The sequence below is a fragment of the Choloepus didactylus genome, chromosome 4, assembly GCF_015220235.1.
Source record: "Choloepus didactylus isolate mChoDid1 chromosome 4, mChoDid1.pri, whole genome shotgun sequence".
NCBI lineage: Eukaryota > Metazoa > Chordata > Mammalia > Pilosa > Megalonychidae > Choloepus > Choloepus didactylus.
In genome coordinates this window covers 18,581,591-18,601,341 of record NC_051310.1, presented here as the reverse complement: position 1 = coordinate 18,601,341, position 19,751 = coordinate 18,581,591, and the positions used below count along the sequence as shown (strand labels likewise).

General features: G+C 42.3%; 1 protein-coding gene across 3 annotated transcripts in view; it reads left to right on the top strand.

The window, feature by feature from the left end:
* The window catches only part of TDP1 (tyrosyl-DNA phosphodiesterase 1), a 104,139-nt gene extending 87,575 nt beyond the window's left edge, over positions 1 to 16,564 (top strand). For 2 of the 3 annotated variants that reach the window (XM_037832086.1, XM_037832085.1), the window contains exons 15-16: positions 8,536 to 8,644; positions 16,183 to 16,564. In XM_037832086.1, the coding sequence (XP_037688014.1) occupies positions 8,536 to 8,644; positions 16,183 to 16,256 (183 nt within the window). In that variant the 3' untranslated portion in view covers positions 16,257 to 16,564. The remainder of the gene's footprint in view (positions 1 to 8,535; positions 8,645 to 16,182) is intronic. The other variant, XM_037832084.1, reaches the window with a different exon arrangement.
* The last annotated feature ends 3,187 nt before the right edge of the window (positions 16,565 to 19,751 follow it).

Below are 19,751 nucleotides of genomic sequence, written 5' to 3'. Positions count from 1 at the left end.
AGAGAATTTGAGTCTTAAAAAATGTAATTCTAAGATTTTAATGATAGTCTATATTATTCAAAAGGGACCTGAGGATATAGGACATTTCAGACATCATCAGAACTATCATCATAATCTTTAAACCATACTATTAAAAAATTCTGATTATGACTAGATTACTCTTACCACTCACCCCATTGTCCACGCTTGAAGTGTGGAAATCATTTACTCCTCCTCTTTCACCCCCTAATGATTTAGTTCCCCAAGTCCTGTCAGTTCTCACTCCTTAATGCTGCTTGATAATCTGTCCCTCTTGCCATTCCCACTGCTACTACACACAGGATACGTCAGCTCCTGCTCCAGTAGCCTCCCACCTCACTTCCCTGGGTCTCCTTCAAGTGTCTCTTCAACCTGCTGCCAGAATGGTCTTTGTCGAAATAGCTCTGGTCATGTTACCCATCTGCTTCAAGTCCTTGAGGGAAATCTAGACTCCTGACGTGGTCTGCTTTTCCTTCTGTGATCTGACACCTGGTTACTCAATTCTCACCTCTCACCACGTACAGCTACTTGTTCTCATTATGAGCCAGGCCCACCCCTTCCAGCCAGCATTCCTCTGTATTTGATGACACCCCGATGACCCTACCTCACCTGCCTTCACTCCAGGCCCCCTTCCTCTGCATCCCACAGCTTCCTAGAATCAGGGCTAACCACACAATCCCATTGCATGGTGATCGCTGACCTGTGTGTCTCCTTGCCTGGGCAGTGAGCTTGTTTCACAGAGGGCCTGGGAAATGTCTATTAGTCGATGATGCTTCCTGTAAGTTCCTAGAGTATGCAGTGCTGTATACTGAGCAACATGAACAGAGCGAAAATACAAAACCAGGGTCTCTGGAGACCACATGAATTTATCCAATGGGTGTTGCATATAGTCAGTGTTTAAATATGTTCTTGAATCTTGAAAGCAATTTACAGTGTGGAGTAGCTCACCTGTAGCTGTCTGGTTGAAATTAAAATACACAACTATTAGGATTCTATTGCAGTACTTACAAATGCCAATTTCTATATATTCATTTAATAAACTACCTTAAAGATTTCTATATTGATCATAATCTTACAATGTTTACTGAGAACACAGTTTGCTATAAAATGTGAAACACAGTGTTAGTTTTTTGTTTTTGTTTTTTTGTTTTAGGGAGGCAGTTTCTTTAGTACTAGCAAGATCTGCCTATTAATATTTTTAGCTACGTTTGCCACATAAACTTAATACACAGTTTTGTAGTCATCCTTCTGACTGGATATCATCCAGAGCTCATTTTCTTGAGATCTGCCCACCTTTGTGCCTGTTGGAAAGAACTCTGTGTCCAAAACACCCACATTTCTAAGTTAGATGTGACCGGAGTTGCCACTTTTGTTCTTCCCCAGTGGGCTCCCCCGATCACTGTGTTCTGGGAGGCTGACTAGAGGCCAGCATTGCAGACGGACAAACATTGTCCCCAGAGCGGGACAGTCTCGAGCACTGCAGAGGAAGTCACCTAAAAAGGACCTTGCAGTTTTCTGCTTTTCCACAGACCTGATAAGGACTATTACTCAGGAACCACATGGCCATGTGAGGTGCCCCTTCTTTCAGCCTGAAAACTAGTGGATAGAGCCAGCATTGCCCATTGATAATAAGATCCCATCCGAAACCTCTGGGAATTGAGCAGGAAGCTGATAAGCCCCTGGCAGCCAAATATCAATTTGTTCCCATTTTTCTTCTCTTTTAAATAAATGTATCAGTGAACACATTGTTTGGAGATAAAGCTAACTTGTAATTAGAGCATGAGATCCATAGCATTTCCTCTGATAAGGAGCATGCTCAAGAGCTTTGGAGATTGCTATCTGGGTACATTTGACTCTGTGTGTCCAACACTTAGTGATGCTTTGTACATAGTAGGTGCTTAATAAATGTTTCATTTAAATTGAAGACTTTTATTCTTTTTGAGGTCTAGTAACAATTTATCAATTATGTTATGTTTTCCAGGTTGTCCCTTTAAGTGTATTTACTTTTAGATTAGGCTAATTCATTTAGATTCAGAAAATCTTAATATAGGAAAGATCCAGTGATATAAAAAATCGGCTGTTTTGAGGAAATACATGTATTTTTTCTCCTTGAACTTCATTCAGTTTGGTGGCTTTTTTGAGCATGAATTTGTCAGATTCTTGCTGGGCACCGGACTTGGCTTGCCTAACCTTGTGGCTAGAACTACCCCCTACCTCTGGGAATAATGTGCACAAGCATCCAAAATTCAGGATAAATGTCCAGAGCTGTTTCCTTCCAGACAAGGTAGTCTGAGCTTCTCTGCTTGTCTTAAGGCTGAGAGACAGCTTGGTTTCTGCTGAACCCCCTGTTCATTTGCTCCTGAGATGGTGGGTTCTCTCCTTTCTGTGATCAGAATAAAAACTGCTTCAATCAAATCCCCAGGAACTTGCAGACTTTAAATCTCTTTCTCTGTTCTGGTTAAATGATTTTGTTGTGTTTTTTGCTAAACATGGCATATACCACATGTATGTGCTTCCTAATTGTGATTGCGGCTCTGGTTGGAAGAACTAATAAGGTTTACAATAACCATCACCATCACCTGCACCTTGTCCTCCCACACAACCCCGATGACCTGCGTGGGGCCCAGCCATCCATGTGGGCTCTCAGGGTTTCCCAGGAAGCCCCAGCAGTTTCAAGTGGGATTCTTGATCAGCTCCTGTGCTCTCCAGTTGAGCTGTTTAAGCCACCTTTGCATTCCACTCCTTCCTTTCACCCCTCCAAATCCAGTCACCACATCCCATCCTGTCTGCCCTGGCAAGAATTTTGCTGCCTGTTATGCAGGTGATTGTCTTAGGTCATTGTCTTCTTTCTCCCCTGGACTAACTGATCCTCTCCCTCCCATTCTGCATCTCAGGCTCCTACCCCACTACTGCTGAAGCTGTAGACCCAGATCACATCAGCGTCTGTCTTTAAACCTTCAGTGGCTCCCCTTGGCCTGTGTGAGGATGTCCAGATGCCTTCATGTGGGATCGGTTTCCCCAGGCACCCCTGTGCTCCAGTTCCCTAGAGTACTTGTTAGCATTTTGAGGAGCATTGGCTTCCGAAGCAATTTCCACTTACCAGTTGTGTGATCCTGAGCTTACTGCCCCTTGCCTCAGTTAGAGATGGAGATGATTTGGAAAGAAACAGAATATGGGGAACATATTGGAGATATACCAAGAACCAAGAACAGGAACTCTCCCAGAGCACATAGTTTAAAGATTTAGGGACCTTAGATCTATAGAAGCCAAAATGAAAGACAGAATGGGCTTTAGAGTGAGACCAACGGCAGTTGGGATTCTCCTTACAGGCTGTTAAACTTCAGGCCAGTCAATGCCCTTCTGTAAGCCTCCTTTTTCTCAGCTGACAAATGGGAACAGTGTGGTCCCTGCCTCATAGGATCATTGAACTAAGAACTGTTACCTACAAAGTTCTTAGAACAGCCTCGTACTCAGCAAGTGCTTAGTAAAGATTGCATTGACTTTAGCAGTTGCATTAACATCATTTAAACCAAGCAGATAAAGAGATGGCTGAAAGCAGAGACTGATCCTCAGTAGGCTTTTAATTGAATCAAAATCTTGTCACATCCATGGTGATTTATGTTATTACATTTTCTCTATCTGAAGTGCACTCCACCTTATACAAACAGCCCTTTGCTCTTCCAAAACCCATCCTTGAGGCCCTGATAGGTTTACCCCCCTCTATGAAGCTTTTCCTCTTGCTTCCAGTTGTTGATCATACATTGCCTTACAGGAAGGACATGACAACCACCTTCCTGTAATTTGCTTCCTTGTCAATTAGTCCATCTTTGGTTAAGTGTGCCCCTTCTGGAAGGTTCAGCTGTTATCACTGTTTTATCCAGAAAAACCTGGTGCCTTGTATAGGGTTTTACTGTTTGAAGTTGCTACTCAGACACAACTAAAAAATAAATTACATCTCTGACTTCAATTTGAGCATGCATCTTGTTCTCTGTGATTGAGCCAAGTCACTAAAACTAGATCATCACAGTGATAACTGGCTCTTTCACTCCCAAAGCTGATGAAGTGAAAAACCAGCAATTTCTTGTGTGTGATGTACGTCCACCCTCTCACCTGGTATTTTATAAATGTATTGTCTTAACTGTCTTTTAAGTATCTGTGCCTGGAGGGTGCCTTCCTCTGTTTTGTAAAATGGCAAGTGATTCCACCGTGATATATAAATAATGATAATTAGGAGACAGCTTCAAATTATTTGTCATCTGGATTGAAGAGAAAAGTGGTGCTTATATTTTTTATAATACCCTAGAATTTGGATCAGAAATGGCATTCGAGAAAAAAAAGCATATTAGTTCCCATCAGCCATCATAGATGGCTCAGACCTTCTTGTATCTGAAGTCAGATACCACAAAATGAAGCCACAGGCTGAAACATGGAGGGCAGCGTTATCTGGGTCCCAGCCGTAGAATAATCTCAACCTTGCCATGATGCATTTGAAAGTAACAAAATTAAGCCAGAAGCTAAAGAGGTGACAAGTAATTTTTACCTGAGACTCTGTTAAGAATTTAGTAATCATGAAATCAGCACCACTCCAACCTCTCGCTCTTTTCTTTTTAAAAATGCCCACTACCAGGGTTTTGAGGATTTGGCTCATGCTTACCTGGCCTGCCTTAGTGTTGCTTCTTAAATTTTCAAGGAATTTTTTTTCATGGTTCTTGGTGGGTGAATGCAAGACCTTTTGGTTTTTGTTTTTGTTTTTTTTGTTTTTTTTTGCTTAGTGGAAGGAACATAGGACCAAGAATCAGAACAGGGGTTCTGTTTTCCTGCCTCATCACTTAATAGCTACATGACCTTAGACAGCTATCTAACTTCCAAATTGTTTGTAATTACATTGCAGAGATCACCCTGAATATGCTTTTCAGATTATAACAGTTACCCTTACACTCACTGAACACTTATCATGGGCCAGTTATGGCTCTAAATATCTATCTTTACCATAGCCCTATGAATTAGGTGCTATCATGATTTTCTTTTCATAGATGAGGAAACAGAGGTCCAGAAAAGTTAAGTAGCTTGCCCACAGTCACACAGCAAATAAGCAGTATACGAAAGGAAGGCATTATAGAGATTCTTCCTCAGATCCAGAATGTTCCACAGCTGAGATGTGAGAAGGACCCCAGCCACCCTCCACTAAGTGGGAGAGGCGTGAGGTGAGGAGTGGGTGAGCTGCAGTGTCCTTTCAGTCCATCTGATCCAAAATCTCCCTATTCCCTTCACCTCTGCCCTGCCTGCATAAGTCCCTAATTTTTATTAGTTTTGCCTTCTGCCTCTTTCAAAACCATTTCTTCCTTCCTGTTTCCACTGGCACCACTCTCATCCAAACTCACCTCACTTGTATCCATACTTTTGTTATAATGACACTTGTGTTCCTATAGGCCATTACCATCCTCTAGCCCATTTCCCATCCATGTTGTAATAACTCTTGGTTCTAGCAATTCCCAATCCAATCCATTCTTTGGTCTGCCTTTCTCGTGGAACTTCTTTGTTCAAAAACCCTCTGCAACTCCTCATTGTATATTGAAGTAAAGACCATACATTTTAACGGGAGTCTTGGGGTGCTTTGGGTTTTGAAACAGCTCGAATGAATGTAAGCAGAGGCAAACATGGAGGGTGAGTCCCTGGCTTCAGGCCTAACTGAATCCAGGGGCTTGGGCCATGTCATCAGGGTTCAGCTTTTCTGATGTCCACCTTGTTTGATGAACATGAGAGCCATCGACAGCTCAAGAGGAACATCTCACCAAATGAGCACCCGAGGAGAAAGTCAGTATCTTCTCTAACACCCCCAACTTGGGACGCGTTCCCTTTCCAAATCAGTCACACAGTTAAACAGGTTCAGACCCCAGATGTCTGCGCTGCTGCCCACGCAACACCTTCTCCAGTCCGACTCTGATTCTCCCTTCCAGCACCCGCTCCGCGGCCCTCCCCTCTGCACTGGTTTACTCCCCCTGGTGTGCCTGCCCTCTGCTTCCCTAATTGCCATTGTTTATGCCGGTCTCTCCCCTGAAGTTCTTCCCTACTGTCTCTCTGTTTATCAAAAGTATACCAATTTTTCAAACTCCAGCTAAAATATCATTGATGATAAAGCCTCTCCTTATCCCACAACTGGAAAAACGTTATTTCTTCCTTTAATGTCTAGAGTTTGTACCAAGCATTTATCCCATGCTGACTGTCACTGCATTATTAATCTCCATCTTCATCCAAGCCATGACCCGTGACTTCCCATAGGTCTTAACATGCACAACGCACTTTCACACACATTATTTCACTTGCTCTTACGCAGAAGCCTTTAAAGTAAGCAGGTGCTTTAATCCTATCTTTTATGGCTTAACATTTCTTGAGCACCTAATATGTACCAGGCCTTCTGCTAGGTCCTACAGTTAGAAATATTAATGTGATAACTGTGCTGGCTTGGATGTATTATGTCCCCCAAAACGCCATTATCTTTGATGCAGTCTTGTGTGGGCAGCAGACGTATTGGTGTTGATTTGGTTGGAGACTTTTGATTGGATGTTTCTGTGGAGATGTAATCACTCAACTATGGGTGAGATCTTTCATTGGAAAATTTCCATGGAGGTGTGGCCCCGCCCATTCAGCATGGGCCTTTATGAGTTTGCTGGAGTACTATATAAACTCAGACAGAAAGAGTGAGCTTGCTACAGCCAAGAGCGACACTTTGAAGAATGCCCAGAAGCTGAGAGAGTAGCTACAGATGACAGTTTGAAGGCGGCCATTGAAAGCAGATTCTTGCTCCGGAGAAGCTAAGAGAGGACAAATGCCCCAAGAGCAACCAAGAGTGAAATTTTGAAGAGGAGCTGAGGCCTAGAGAGGAACGTCCCGGGAGAAAGCCATTTGAAACCAGAACTTGGAGCAGACGCCAGCCACGTGCCTTTCCAGCTAACAGAGGTTTTCCGGACGCCATGGGCCATCCTCCAGTGAAGGTGCCCAATTGTTGATGCATTACCTTGGACACTTTATGTCCTTACGACTGTAACTGTGTAACCAAATAAACCCCTTTTGTAAAAGCTCATCCTTTTCTGGTATTTTGCATTCCGGCAGCATTAGCAAACAAGATCAGTAACCTTTAGAAACGTTATTAGCCCTGTTTTACAAATGCAGAAATTGAAACCTAATGAATAATTGGCCAGTTGTCTCATCAGCCATCTTTTTTAGTTCCTGGAACATGCCCAGCTCTTTGCCACCTCTGGGCCTTTGTAGATGCTGTTCCTGCTCCCTGGAACATTCTTTCTGCTCTTCCCCTGGTCATACCTTACTTACCTGTTAGGGTTTTATTCAAATGTCACTTTTTTAGGGAGGCTTCTGCTGACCATCCCCTGACCCCATATCTAAAATAGGACTCTCTTGCCATTCCTTTAGTGCTCTTTTGTTATTCTTCATAGTGCTTATCACAATTTGTAATGTGTACTCTACTGTTGTAAATACATTTGTGTCATGTCTGTCCCCCCACTAGACTGTACACCCCGTGAGGTACATGTTAACTGCCTTATACCCAGTGCCCGCACCATGCCTGGCAGCGGGAGAATGAAGAAACGAGTGAACGCCAGCCTCAGCCACTCACCCCCCTTAGCAGTGCCAGAGCCAAGGCTGGGGCGCAGGTTGTCTGAGAGCCCGTGCAGCCTCTCTCCGCCTCCTTCTGCATCATGCCTGGGAGCTGCCTCCCTTCACTTAAGTTACGTGATCACAGGGACAAAGGACCTTCGTCCTCACTCTTTTCAGTAGTTCCAAAGCTTTTGATATGTGGGTATTTAGGATTTGTGGAGCGAGTTTGTGTTTGGATGGGTGGGCAGAAGGAATGACAGACAGAAAGACTAACAAAACAAAGTGCCAGGATAATCCAGGAATGGGGTGAGAAGGCGAGCAGTGTTCGGACGCATGGGGAGAGCAAAACTAATATATTGAGTACCTGGAACTCGGTCTAGATCCAGAACCTTAAGAGCTAAAATTAAAACCCTGTTCTGAAGTTCTTAGAATAAACCTTTCATTTTGGTAGGTCTTGAAGAGAACTCTGATTTTTATTTTCTCATTACAACATATCGGAACACTTAAGACTCATATTTATCGTATATGGAAACAGCTTTTCCTTCTTGTATCAGAGTAGGCAGCCTGTTACTATGGCAACACTGAAAGTATTCTGAGGTATTTTTACACCATGAGTTCCTCAACCTCCCTGCAAACTTTACAAGTGGTTAGTAGAAATGGGCTATGTAAACTTTTACATATTTTGCTATAATTTAACTCCTGAAATTTGAACCTTTCTTGTTTTTAGGAACCAAATAATATGGGAGATTGAAATCTATGTGACCTAGTGAACATTCAGCATAGCTCTGAAATAATTTGAATTTTGTTGTAAAACAAAAAAAAAAATCATAAAGATATAATTGCCTCTTGGGGTCTCATTTTTCAGAAAATGGGGTGCAATCATAGATTCCCTCTGTGCGTCTGCAGGGCCTGGACAGCTTCAACGTGAAACAGAAATTCTTCAAAGGCAGCCAGGAGCCAGTGGCCTCCTTCCCTGTACCATATGATTTGCCTCCAGAACTGTATGGAAGTAAAGGTGAGACACTGATGAAGGAAAACCGTGAGAGGACATCCCAAGCAGAAAGCACTCAGGGCCCAGGGGAGGCTGCCAGTCGTGTGAAGCCAGGCTCATCTGCTGCCCTGTCTGGGACCCCTGGGGCCACAGTTCTCAAACTGGTTGGTCTCAGGACCCATCGGCACAAAGAGCTTTTATTCACGTCGAGTTTTGTATCTATTCAGATGTACTATATTCAAAGTTGAAACTGAGACATTTGAAAATATTAATTTAAAATAACAATAAGAAGCCCATTACATGATAACATATTTTTCTGACTTTAAAAAAAGAGAGGGGAAGAAGAAAAAGAAATTAGTAAGGAAATGGCTTTGTTTTACATTTAGCAGATCGCTTTTCATTCAAGCTTAATAGAAGACAGCTGCTCTTGTGTTCAGTCTGTTGTGATGTCACATGTCACATAGCCTCTGGAAAACTCCACTGTACACTCATGAGAAAACAAAAATGTAAAGGACAGACAGTGGCTTAGTATGATGAAAATAGTGTTGTCTCCCAGACACCCTAAAAAGGAAGTTCCTGAACCATACTTTGAAAACTGCTAATTGTGACTTTAAGGGCAATAACCAAGTATTTTTCATAATAGAAAGTAAGAATGTCCATAGCAGGTTCAGGCATCTTCTAGTAACATCTATACAACCTAAAATTTCCTCTTTTAACCACATTCTGATATATAATTCAGTGCTGTTAATTCACATTCACCATGCTGTGCTACCATTCCCACCATCCATCACCAAAACTTTTCCATCAATCCAAACAGAAACTGGTACAATTAAGCATTAACTCCCCATTCCCTACCCCTACCCTGGCTCCTGGTAACCTGTATTCTAGTTTCTGACTCTATGACTTGACTTATTCTAATTATTTCAGTAGACATTCTTACTTCCCTTCTTTCCAAGCCTCTGTGTACGTGTGTGTGTTTTGTGAGGGTGCAAGCATTCTCTCTATACTTATCTGTAGGTCCTCTAAAACTGTTGTATATTCAGGCATACTCATTTTTCACCAGCAAGCTTTACATAGATTTTATCAGAATTTCAAGGAATCTGTGACCACCCCACCCCCCACCAATAAAAATGTTTTAAAAAGGAAGAAGAAACACTGCTTTAGAGCCAGGCCATGTTTATGTGCCAACTCCACAACCTCCTAAGTGGCCTTGGGCAGTGAATTACCTTCTCTGTCTCTGTCTGCAAAGTGAGGAAAAGAAGAGTGCCTACCTCACAGGGGTGGGGAAAGGACTGATTAGCCAAGATGAGATCGGTAAAGTGCTTAACACAGTGTCTGGCTCACAGTTGGCCATCAATAAGTGTTAGCAGTTTTTATCATAATTGGTTTTGTACTTATTTAAAATGTCTAGTCCAGTTCCTGGCATATAATAGACAATTAATTAGAGCTAATTCCCTCCCCTTCCCCTGCCGATGATGAAACGAAGTCTAAGGCTTGTGCTGTCAGGGTCAAAACCTGCGGCCGTCACAGATCACAGCCAGGACTCGGGGACTCCCCCCCTGCTCCCTTCTGGTCCAGCTGCACCTTTGTCTGTTCTCTGTTTCTCTGGTCTTTGGTTGCCTTTTTTTTTAACCTGACTTCTCTTCAGTAAACATCGTACAGTCTTAGAGGTGGGACTTACCTCTTGTGCGTAACCTCCAGCCAGAACTCCGGCCTGGATTCCACACCTTCACTTTAGTCCTAATCTCCCAAGGACTGTGAAAGCAGGAACCAAAGAGTTTGAGGATCCTTGAAATATGTTCTCAGGTCCCTTCCATTCAGTAAAAAAATCATACCCAAGAGCTTAAAATTTGACAACCGGGAAGTCTCTTAGATTGTGGAATGATAAATCTTTTATTTGGCCGGGAAGCAGAATGCTTTCCAATGATTAGCTGAGTCTTCTATTTCTTAGGCATCTCCTTTGAAAGATACAGACAGAGTAGGGCATTTTCTTTTTCATCGGTACTGTTTATCTTCTAAACTGCTTCAGTAGCATGTAGAATAATGCCAGATGTCACCATTTCGTATGTAGCCAAGAGTCATGCGCACTATATAAAAGGCATTTTCATCAAGATTTAGAAAAGTGAGTGGCTATGCACATTTCAAAAGCCCTTCACGTTTTTGAAAGTGATTTTCAAGCCACCTTTTCTGGTTTTTTTTTTTTTAAATCCGATTATACAAAAAGATTACTGAAGGAATACACTGCTCTGAACAACATTATGATTCAGTACATGAGACCACCAGATATCCAAAATACACAGGCTTGGAGCCAAGAAAATAATCAAAATAAAATGATAACATACTCAGCTAAATAATACTTCTTCAGGCCTGCCTTGCTTTGCGCAGTAGTTGTGAATTCATTCACTCCACAGACATAAATATTGAAGGCCTCCTGTGTGCAGACCCTGTGCTAGGCGCTTGAAATACATCAGTGTATGAAACAGATACAAATCCTTGCCCTCATCAAGCTCACGTTACTCTTCTCCTTAAAAGTCACATTTAACCAAACATATTTTGTTATTCGGGAGCTTTATTTCTAAAGAAGGCTAGGCAAAAGCTTCTATAAAGCAAAATCACCAGCTGTTTTAATCTAACATAAATTATTTCTATATGTTGCACTTGCTGTATGAACATGGAAATAGACCAGTGTATAATTTCTCCTGAGACCTGCCCTCCCGGGCTGCCTTCTTATCCTTGTATTCTTTTCATCATCTGATCCTTAAGTTACTGAGAGAATAAAATGAGGTAATATTAAGGTAAAGCCTATCTTATTTGGACTTAATGAATAAGGGTTTTGTGCCAGCATATGAAGAACTGAACATACAGAGCTTCAAAGGTATTATAGTCTATTTTATTAACTGGATGATTGTTTCATTTTCATTCTTTTATTGTTTTAAAAAACTATACAGGGTATGTGTACTGTATTCTTTTTTTATTTTTACAAGAGTTCTGATTACAGAAAAATTTCATTACAAGTACAAATTTCCATATACGCTTCACCCAGATTCCCCAAATGTTATATTTTGTCACATTTGCTTAATCCTTCTCCCTCTGTCATATTAATTTTTTCTGATCCATTTGAGAGAGTAGCAAACATGTTTTGTCCCTTTATCCCTAAGTATTTTAGTTTCTGTTCCCTAAAAGTAAAAGACATTGTCTTACATGACTACAGTACATTGTCAAAATCAGGAAATTAACATTGATTCAACATTATTATCTTCAGAACTTACTCAGATTTCATCCATTAATGTCCTTTAAAGCAAAAGAGAAATTCCAGAAACATGTTGCATTTGGTTACCCTGTTTCATTAGTCTCTGTTAATTTGGAATAGTTGCACAATTTTTTGTTTGTGTTTCATGACATTGGCATGAAGTAGCAGAGCACAAGCCAGTTATTTTGTAAACTGTGAGGGTCATTCCACATTGGGTTTATTTCCTGTTTCTTCAAGATTAGATTCAGGTTCTGCACTTTTGTTAAGAATACAACAGAAAAGATGTTTTGTTCTTCTCAGTGCATTATATCAGGAGGCACACGCTATCTGGTGATGTTAATTTTGATCATTTGATTAGGTAAATGCATACCAGGTTGTACATAATGTTTTGCAGGTGGCTAGAACAAAGCCTATAAACTGCAAATGTAATTGCTTAGTAGAAGAGGTCCTTAAAACTTGCTTGGCATATAAAATATGCATAATATAGATTTAGCATGTATATAGTGTATGCAGTCCTCTAAAGTGCTATCAAACCACTGGTTCCTAAGTGGTTTACCATTCCTCTTACTATCTACTGATTTAAAATAGTTCCTTGCACTGAAATAATATAGGAATAAACTTTAGTCTAGACCTGTCAGAACTATTGATTCTTAAGGTATTTTTTTAAGGAAAATAGAATGTCTATTCAATTATCTTATCCAGATAAAATGCAAAAAAAAAGGTCATTTTAAGTAGTTGTTGATATTATATATAATATGTATTTTATATATTTATTTTATTTTATATATATATATATATTTTTTTAAGGTATTTCTGAAAGATCTTTAGAAATGAGGATGTTTTAAATGAGGCAGACAAAGTACTTTTAGACAGATTTTGATAATCTCTTTTAATAAAATAGCTCAAACAGAGGGCTGGAAATAACTACTAGCTTAGCTTTTTAAGTTACTTTGTAATCAGGAAGCTTAAAGAAATCTAGAATTATCAAAGTATGCTAGAGTAATTTATCAGATTCCCTTGAAATAAATAAGTACTTGGTTTCAGCAATTTGGATTCTTTTTCCTCCCACTAGTTAGATTGTTCTGTTCTTCTGTTTATAGTCACAGATTGATATGTGCAGTTCTTCAGAGAAGGTATTAATGTATTTCAGGTAACACTGATATGGTAATTATAATTGATTGCTTTTCTACTAGGATGGTAAAACAGAGTAAAAATCTTGTGGAGATTTCTTTCATATTTCAAGCTCTTTTTTACCCTCCTTGATTTCAGAGTAGACTAAAGTAAAACGGCAGCCAGTTATGCTGATTGGTTTGTGTATTTGTGAAACATACACATCCCCAGAAAACCCTGCTGTATTTAGCCAGGCTATACATGCTTTCCTCCAACCTCTAGGAAATGGCCCTTGGCTGAACACTTGGTGATTCTTTCCCTACCTGTTCCAGCAGTTCAAATTGCTAAAACCCAAGTGCTTATTTATTTCATAGGAATCAGATAAGATAGTTCTAGATTTCTTTACTGGGGTTTGTCTGATTGTTAAAAAAAAAATAAAACAATGGGTTAGGACCTACACAGCACGTAAGATAGGACAATCCTCATCTTCTGAGGTAACAATAGTAATTAATAATTATCATTCATTAAGTACTTATTATGTGCCAGGAACCATTGGGAGAGCTTGACATGAATTAGCTCACTTCATCTTACAGGTATCCCCACTTTACACTCGGGTTAGCTTGGTCAAAGCCCCGTGGCAGTCTGGATCCAACATCCCCAGCTGACATCACCCTGTACTGCCTCTTTGTGGAGGGCTCAGCTGTGCATGAGATGTGCAGTCCCTGACTGCAGGAGGAGATGGGATAGAGGTGCAAAAAGAGATGAAGCCCATGGCCGCCCCCTCATTCCCAGCCCTCCTGCCATGGACTTGACTTAGGGCCCCTCTGACCTAGACTGGCCTTCTCTTGGTTCCTCTCACAGCTTTTGATCTCATCCCACACAGAGCCATCCTCACACTGCTTCTGTGAAGATGTGATCATGTCACTCTCCTGTCCAAATCCATCTACTATATTCCAGGAGAAAAGGCATTTTCCTGTCCCTTTAAGCTTGAAGCACAAACTCTGCTTCAGGATCACCTTTGGAACATGATAAAAAAAATACCTATTGCCAGGCCCCAGACGGGAAACCAGCTCTCTTGGGGTTGTGGGTCCTGGAATAATGAATTTTAATAGGCTGAACAGACATGGTCATATTTAAAATTCAAACACCACACCCTCTTGGACTATAAGCTTAGTGAAGACCTCAGCTTTGTCTGGTTTCCAACAAATATTTTGAATGCATGCATTAATTTTAAAAATTAATGCATATATTTAAAAATGTAGTATGATTAGGAGGATTGCTTAAAATAGGCTTTCATCTAAGCCAGTGAATGTTAATGTTGCCCTCTTCCGCCTCCCTGCTGGCCATTATTCTGGCTTTCCCTCAAGGTGGTGGTGGACATTTCAGCCATCACAGGGACCAGTCAGCCCATGGGTGCAGACATTCTGCTCACTTATAAAGCAGAGCTTCAGGGGATTTGCCAGTAGGGCCATTGCCAGATACTTGCTTGGACATTATTGCCTAATTCTGAGGTGGGTGCAGTGGAATAAATGCTGTAAGTTCTTGGCTGATTGATAAATGTTTGCATCACAAATCCTGCATTGCAGAAGAATATCTCCAGCAGCAAGAATCTGGATATCCTCTACCTTGCGAATGAAGCAGAACTGATGTTGCCAAAAGCACAATTAACAGGGAAAGATGGGTGAATAATGAGGAAGTCCAGGCCCAGGCTGTGGCGCTCCCAGTGGAGGAGAGTGATGAGCTAGGGGCGTCAGTCTCAGCAGTTTTTTACAATACTCAGCCCCATCAGTCCCTCAACCTTTTATGAGACAGCCACGGTCAGCTCTCTAACAGGCTTGTTTAGTTAACAAAAAACGTTCTCAAACCATCTCAAGGCCAAAGACAGGAGAACTCAGTTCTGATAACTTGTTGCCATCTTTGTCATTTTTTTCCTACACACTCCTGAGTGCTGCAATTTGCATGATTGCTGAAATTATTCAATACAGAGTGAGGCTGCTGAGGTTAGAGCTTCAGATACCATTATTTTCCAGGCTATCCTCTGAGCTACCATCTGCCTTTGTTCAGAAAAAGGAGAGAGAGCCTCCCCCAAAGGCTCGTTGGCAGCACTGACACAGCTTTACCTTGGCGCTCCATCTTGGCAGACCCAGTAAGCTGCACTTTACAATAAACACTCAACACTTCAGAGTTCCTCTGTCTCTAATTTATCAGGACAATAATATAGGGATTTATTTTTAATCCTTGCAATACACATATATTTATATTCTATCCATATTATTATGATTCTTTTGAAATAGCTTGACTCGAGCAGTAACAATGTGGTGAGAATGATTTGTTCAAATTTTTCAGTTTCAGAAATAGCAGTTAAAAGGAAGGAAGACAAATTCATGTTTATTGAGCACCGACCACATGCCAGGAACTTTCACATACCTTCTCTCACTTATTCTTCACAGTTACCCTGAGAGGTGGCTGGTGTCATCCCCATTTCACAGAGGAGGAACCCGAGGCCAGTATCCGATTGCTTTCCCTATGGTGCAGAGAGGGATGGAGGGGGATTTGGACACAGGTCTTCAGTGTTCTGTCTGTTGCACACTAAGACATGTTGCTTTCTTCAGCATTGGTCTGCAGTACTTTAGACAGTGACCTTCATGTCTCATCAGTTTTCACCCTTAAATAACAGAACAAAAGCAGTATGTGGGCATGACTGCACTTCTTGGTTACGGGTGACCAGCTGAGAGCAGAAACATGGACCTGTTGCTTTTTCTAGTTTTTTAAAAGAAAAAAATTGAATAGCTGCCCTTTGTTAGGTTCTTTCTGCATGTTGGACATTATCTTGCACACTGCAGAGTTTTATCTCAGTCGATCTTCATGACAGCCCCTCGACGCAGGTACAGTTAAGTAAATGGAGGCTCAGAGAGGTGAAATGCCTTCCACGGTAGTGCAGCAAATAGGTGGCAGCGCTAGGATTCGCCCGGGTTTCTGCCTACCAGCTTCCTCACATTCAGTAAGCCCTGCATCTTAACATGAACTTTTGCTAATTACTATTGTCTGAAAGGGGCTATCTCCCAGGGTTGGCTCAGAAAAGTTCTTCACAAGTTGTGGAATAGAGCACACAAGTGTTTTATCCCATCAGGTGAGTGAATTTTCTGTGATCCTGTTCACATCAATATTCTGTAGAGGTAATGGGTTTTTTTTTTCCCCCTAGATCGGCCATGGATTTGGAATATTCCTTATATCAAAGCACCAGATACACATGGGAACATGTGGGTTCCCTCCTGAAACTCCTAATGCACTGTGAAATTTAAGTGTAAGATGTTGAGCCTGAAACACTGGCTCTTCTTGTTGTTTATACTGGATGTTCACTTCCCTTACTTCTCTGTGCCCCTAAGAAACTTTTTGCAAAGGCCACTCTTATGAATGTGGAATATTGTTTAGACTTTTAATGGCCATTGTTAACATTCTCACTAAAAAAAAAAATAGTATTTTCTTAATTCACTTTTATATACTTTGGCATGAAACCTATTAAACTTCACAATGTTAAAAAAAAATACGGATACAAGTTGTCCTTTTGGTGATACAAAATCTCATGGTAGTGCATCAACTATTCTGAACTTAAGCTTGACTATGTATGTTTTGCTTTCATTCTCCATTGTAAAAGGTGCTCATTCAACTGAAACTTTTCAGAGGAAGGACTTGTGCCCATTTGCTTTCTCACTCATGCCTCTTTCAGCTTTCTCAGTTCATCTCCCGGGGGTTGCTGGGCACGTTCCTGGGATGTCGTGGAAGCTGGTGTGCCATGTCAGCCCCCTGCAGAGTCCACCACTCACCTTGACCCTGTTGGCTCTGCAGCCTTCAGGCCTGGCTTCACCAGGCTTGTCCTCCTCTCCAGCACCAGGCCTGGCTGCTTGTAGACAGATCCCGCTGGACCGGACCACCTGCCGTTCCCTCACCCATTCCCCATGGTGGATGGGTATCTCTTCCACCCCAGAGATTTCCAGAGAAGACAGTCACAAGATCATACGGAAGCATGCAAGTATTTCACTTGGAAGAAATCCCAGAAGGTGGCCTAATTCGGTGCCTTCAGTGTCCAAGTGAGAACACAGACCCAGAAAGATTCAGGGGCCTCCCTGAGGCCACACAGCTGGTTTGGTTTGGAGCCCAGTGCCTTTTCTACCCTCAACTCAGGAATCGGGTTTTAACAGGTGATTTAAACCCTGCTTGTTTTCTTGTGCATGAGGTTGAGTGACAATTTGTCAGCATCCTCTTCAGCTTATAATTTACAAGAGTTGAATGTTTAATCTGAAAGATATTTTGAAACAGTTGTCCAAACTGTCTTCCAGAGCCTCAGGATTTCCAAGATGCAAGATCCCAAGTGGGTGGGGGCTCTGTGCTCAAAGAGGGGAAGAGACTGGGAGAGACTGGGAGATGGCTCTGCTTTACATATATTGGAATTATAAAGGATTTAACTGGGTTGTTTTTTTTTTTTAAGTTCTGCTTTGAAAAGTGGCTTTGAAAAGCCACTGAATTAGTTTAACCAGTTCACTTCACAGGTAAGAAAACTAAGGCCTGATCCTTTTCTGACCTTGCCTTCTATTTCCAGAACATGCCAACCCTGTATCACATGAGCCCAGCTGCCGAGGCAGGAAACCGGGGGAGCCCCGTGGGTCAGTAGGAGAAGTCGGCACAGTGCTGGGGCTGCAGAGCGTGGCCAGCAGTCTGAGCCGGGTGTCCAGTGGACTGTGGCAGAGGACCCATGATTCCCACCAGCTCGGGGTTCCCATTCCTGGTCAGGAGGGTGGATGGTACGTAGCAGGAGCTTCCAGGCAGTGCCTGGCAAGCCTCGGTTCATCGTTGTGATGGCTGCAAGCTGTCAGTCTGCTCTGGGGCAGGACCCAGAAAGCATGTGCTGCTCAGGCCCAGCCGGTGAAGACAGTGGCAGTGGAGCAAGGCGAGCAGCCATGGAGGCCAGCCAGGCAAGTACTATGGGGGTCATGGGTCCATTAGCTCCTCTGATCCAGGTGACAGTACCAGGAGGCGGGACAGCCAAGCCGGTCAGTACAGAGGTGGGGGAAGCCTGCCAGGGTATGAAGTCCAGCTCTGCCACCTGCTGGCTGTGTACCTACACCAGGTTCTTCAACTTCGCTGTGCCTTCTTCCTCTCAATTGTAAAGTAGGCATGGTAATAATACCCATTACAGACAGCCATTGTGTGAGGTAAGTTAATACACAGTGCTGAGAGCAGTGCCTGCACAGTGAGAATTGTCCGAGTATTTGCTACTGTACTGTTAATTCATTATGATCATCTTCATTTTACTGATAAGGACACGGGCTCAGAAGGACAACATGCTTGTCCAAGGTCATCCTTCTGGAAAGTGCTGTGACCAGTATTTGAGCCCAGGGCTGGCAGCATCCAGAGCTTATTAACTGCTGGGCTGTACTGCCAGGTGGCCCACACTTCCAGGCAGTCTGTAGGCCAGTGCTGCTCCGTCTGAAGAGATGGACCATTTTTCTCCTAACCCATTTTGGACAAATACTTTCATAAATATGAAATCAAGTTCTTGGGTGTCCCAGCACTGTCAAATTGGCATGGATGTTTCTAAACGCTGACTCTTACTTTCTGGCCTGGGTCTATGGACCACACTTGGAGTGGCTCTTTCACTTAGTGGGGAACTAGAGAACCCATCCAGAAATGGAGGCAGAAAGCCTGGGGAATGGGCTGGGTAGATACATCCAGGTGACATTAGGAGATGTCCTTGGTCACAGGACACCCACTCAGTAGGTGTCCAGGAGTCATCCTGCACCCCTTACCGTGGTCAGGGTGGGCTCGGGCAAGCACAGGGCTGAGCAGGGCCAGCCTAGGTAGGGGCCAGTGCCACATGCTTTGGGGCACAATGGATGGAACATGTGGGAAATAAAGTAATGTGCCCCCTCCCTCACCCCCAAATAATCACCAACACATTTGGGAACATAGAAAACAAGCAAATCTACCCATCTGGTCTTTCTTAATGGGACTGGCTAAATTAATGCAAACCTATTAATGTTTTTCCATTATTCTCAGGTTGGGGTTTAACAATTGTTTCTCCCTAACTCCAGAAATCCTTGCCTCCCTTCTGTATGCACGAAGCTGCATGCCCTCTTTTATTCTGTTTTTCATCTCTTGCCCTTTCAGATCTCACAGAAACACTCTGTCCACTGATTTTATACTGCTGAAGACAAACCTCCACATAAAAGCATCCCAAGTCTCACTGCTCCCTAAACGGCCCCCACACTTGTCTCAGTGGGAGCGCCCTGCGTGTGGACAAAGGGAACCACTGTGTGCTTTCATAAAAAGTTTTGTCTTGTTCTTTTGAAATCTTACCTAATATCTTTGTACTGAGATGGACATGTCGCCAACCGTCTAAACAGGGTTTTCACACTAGATGATGAATTTAAATAGGACATTCTGAATGCTTGAGCTTTTATGAGGACATACAATTTTTTGAGGCATTAAATTGTCAACCCTGACACCTGGTGACTTAGGAACTCACTTTTGGCAGGAGGACTCCAGGTCCCCTCCTCTCTACACCAATTATCTTACGAAGAGAGGCACGGTCTACCACCACGCTGCTTTCCTGGGGTGAGGCAGGAAAATATGACTTTTAAATTATTTTTATATCAGCACCTTCCTGGGCAAAGTTGCCCGTTTTAGCCATAGTGTGAAATAAATGTTAAAAGTTCACTGACTTGGAAGGCTGTATTTTTTCCACATAATATAGCAGCTAATGTTTCCTGAGTT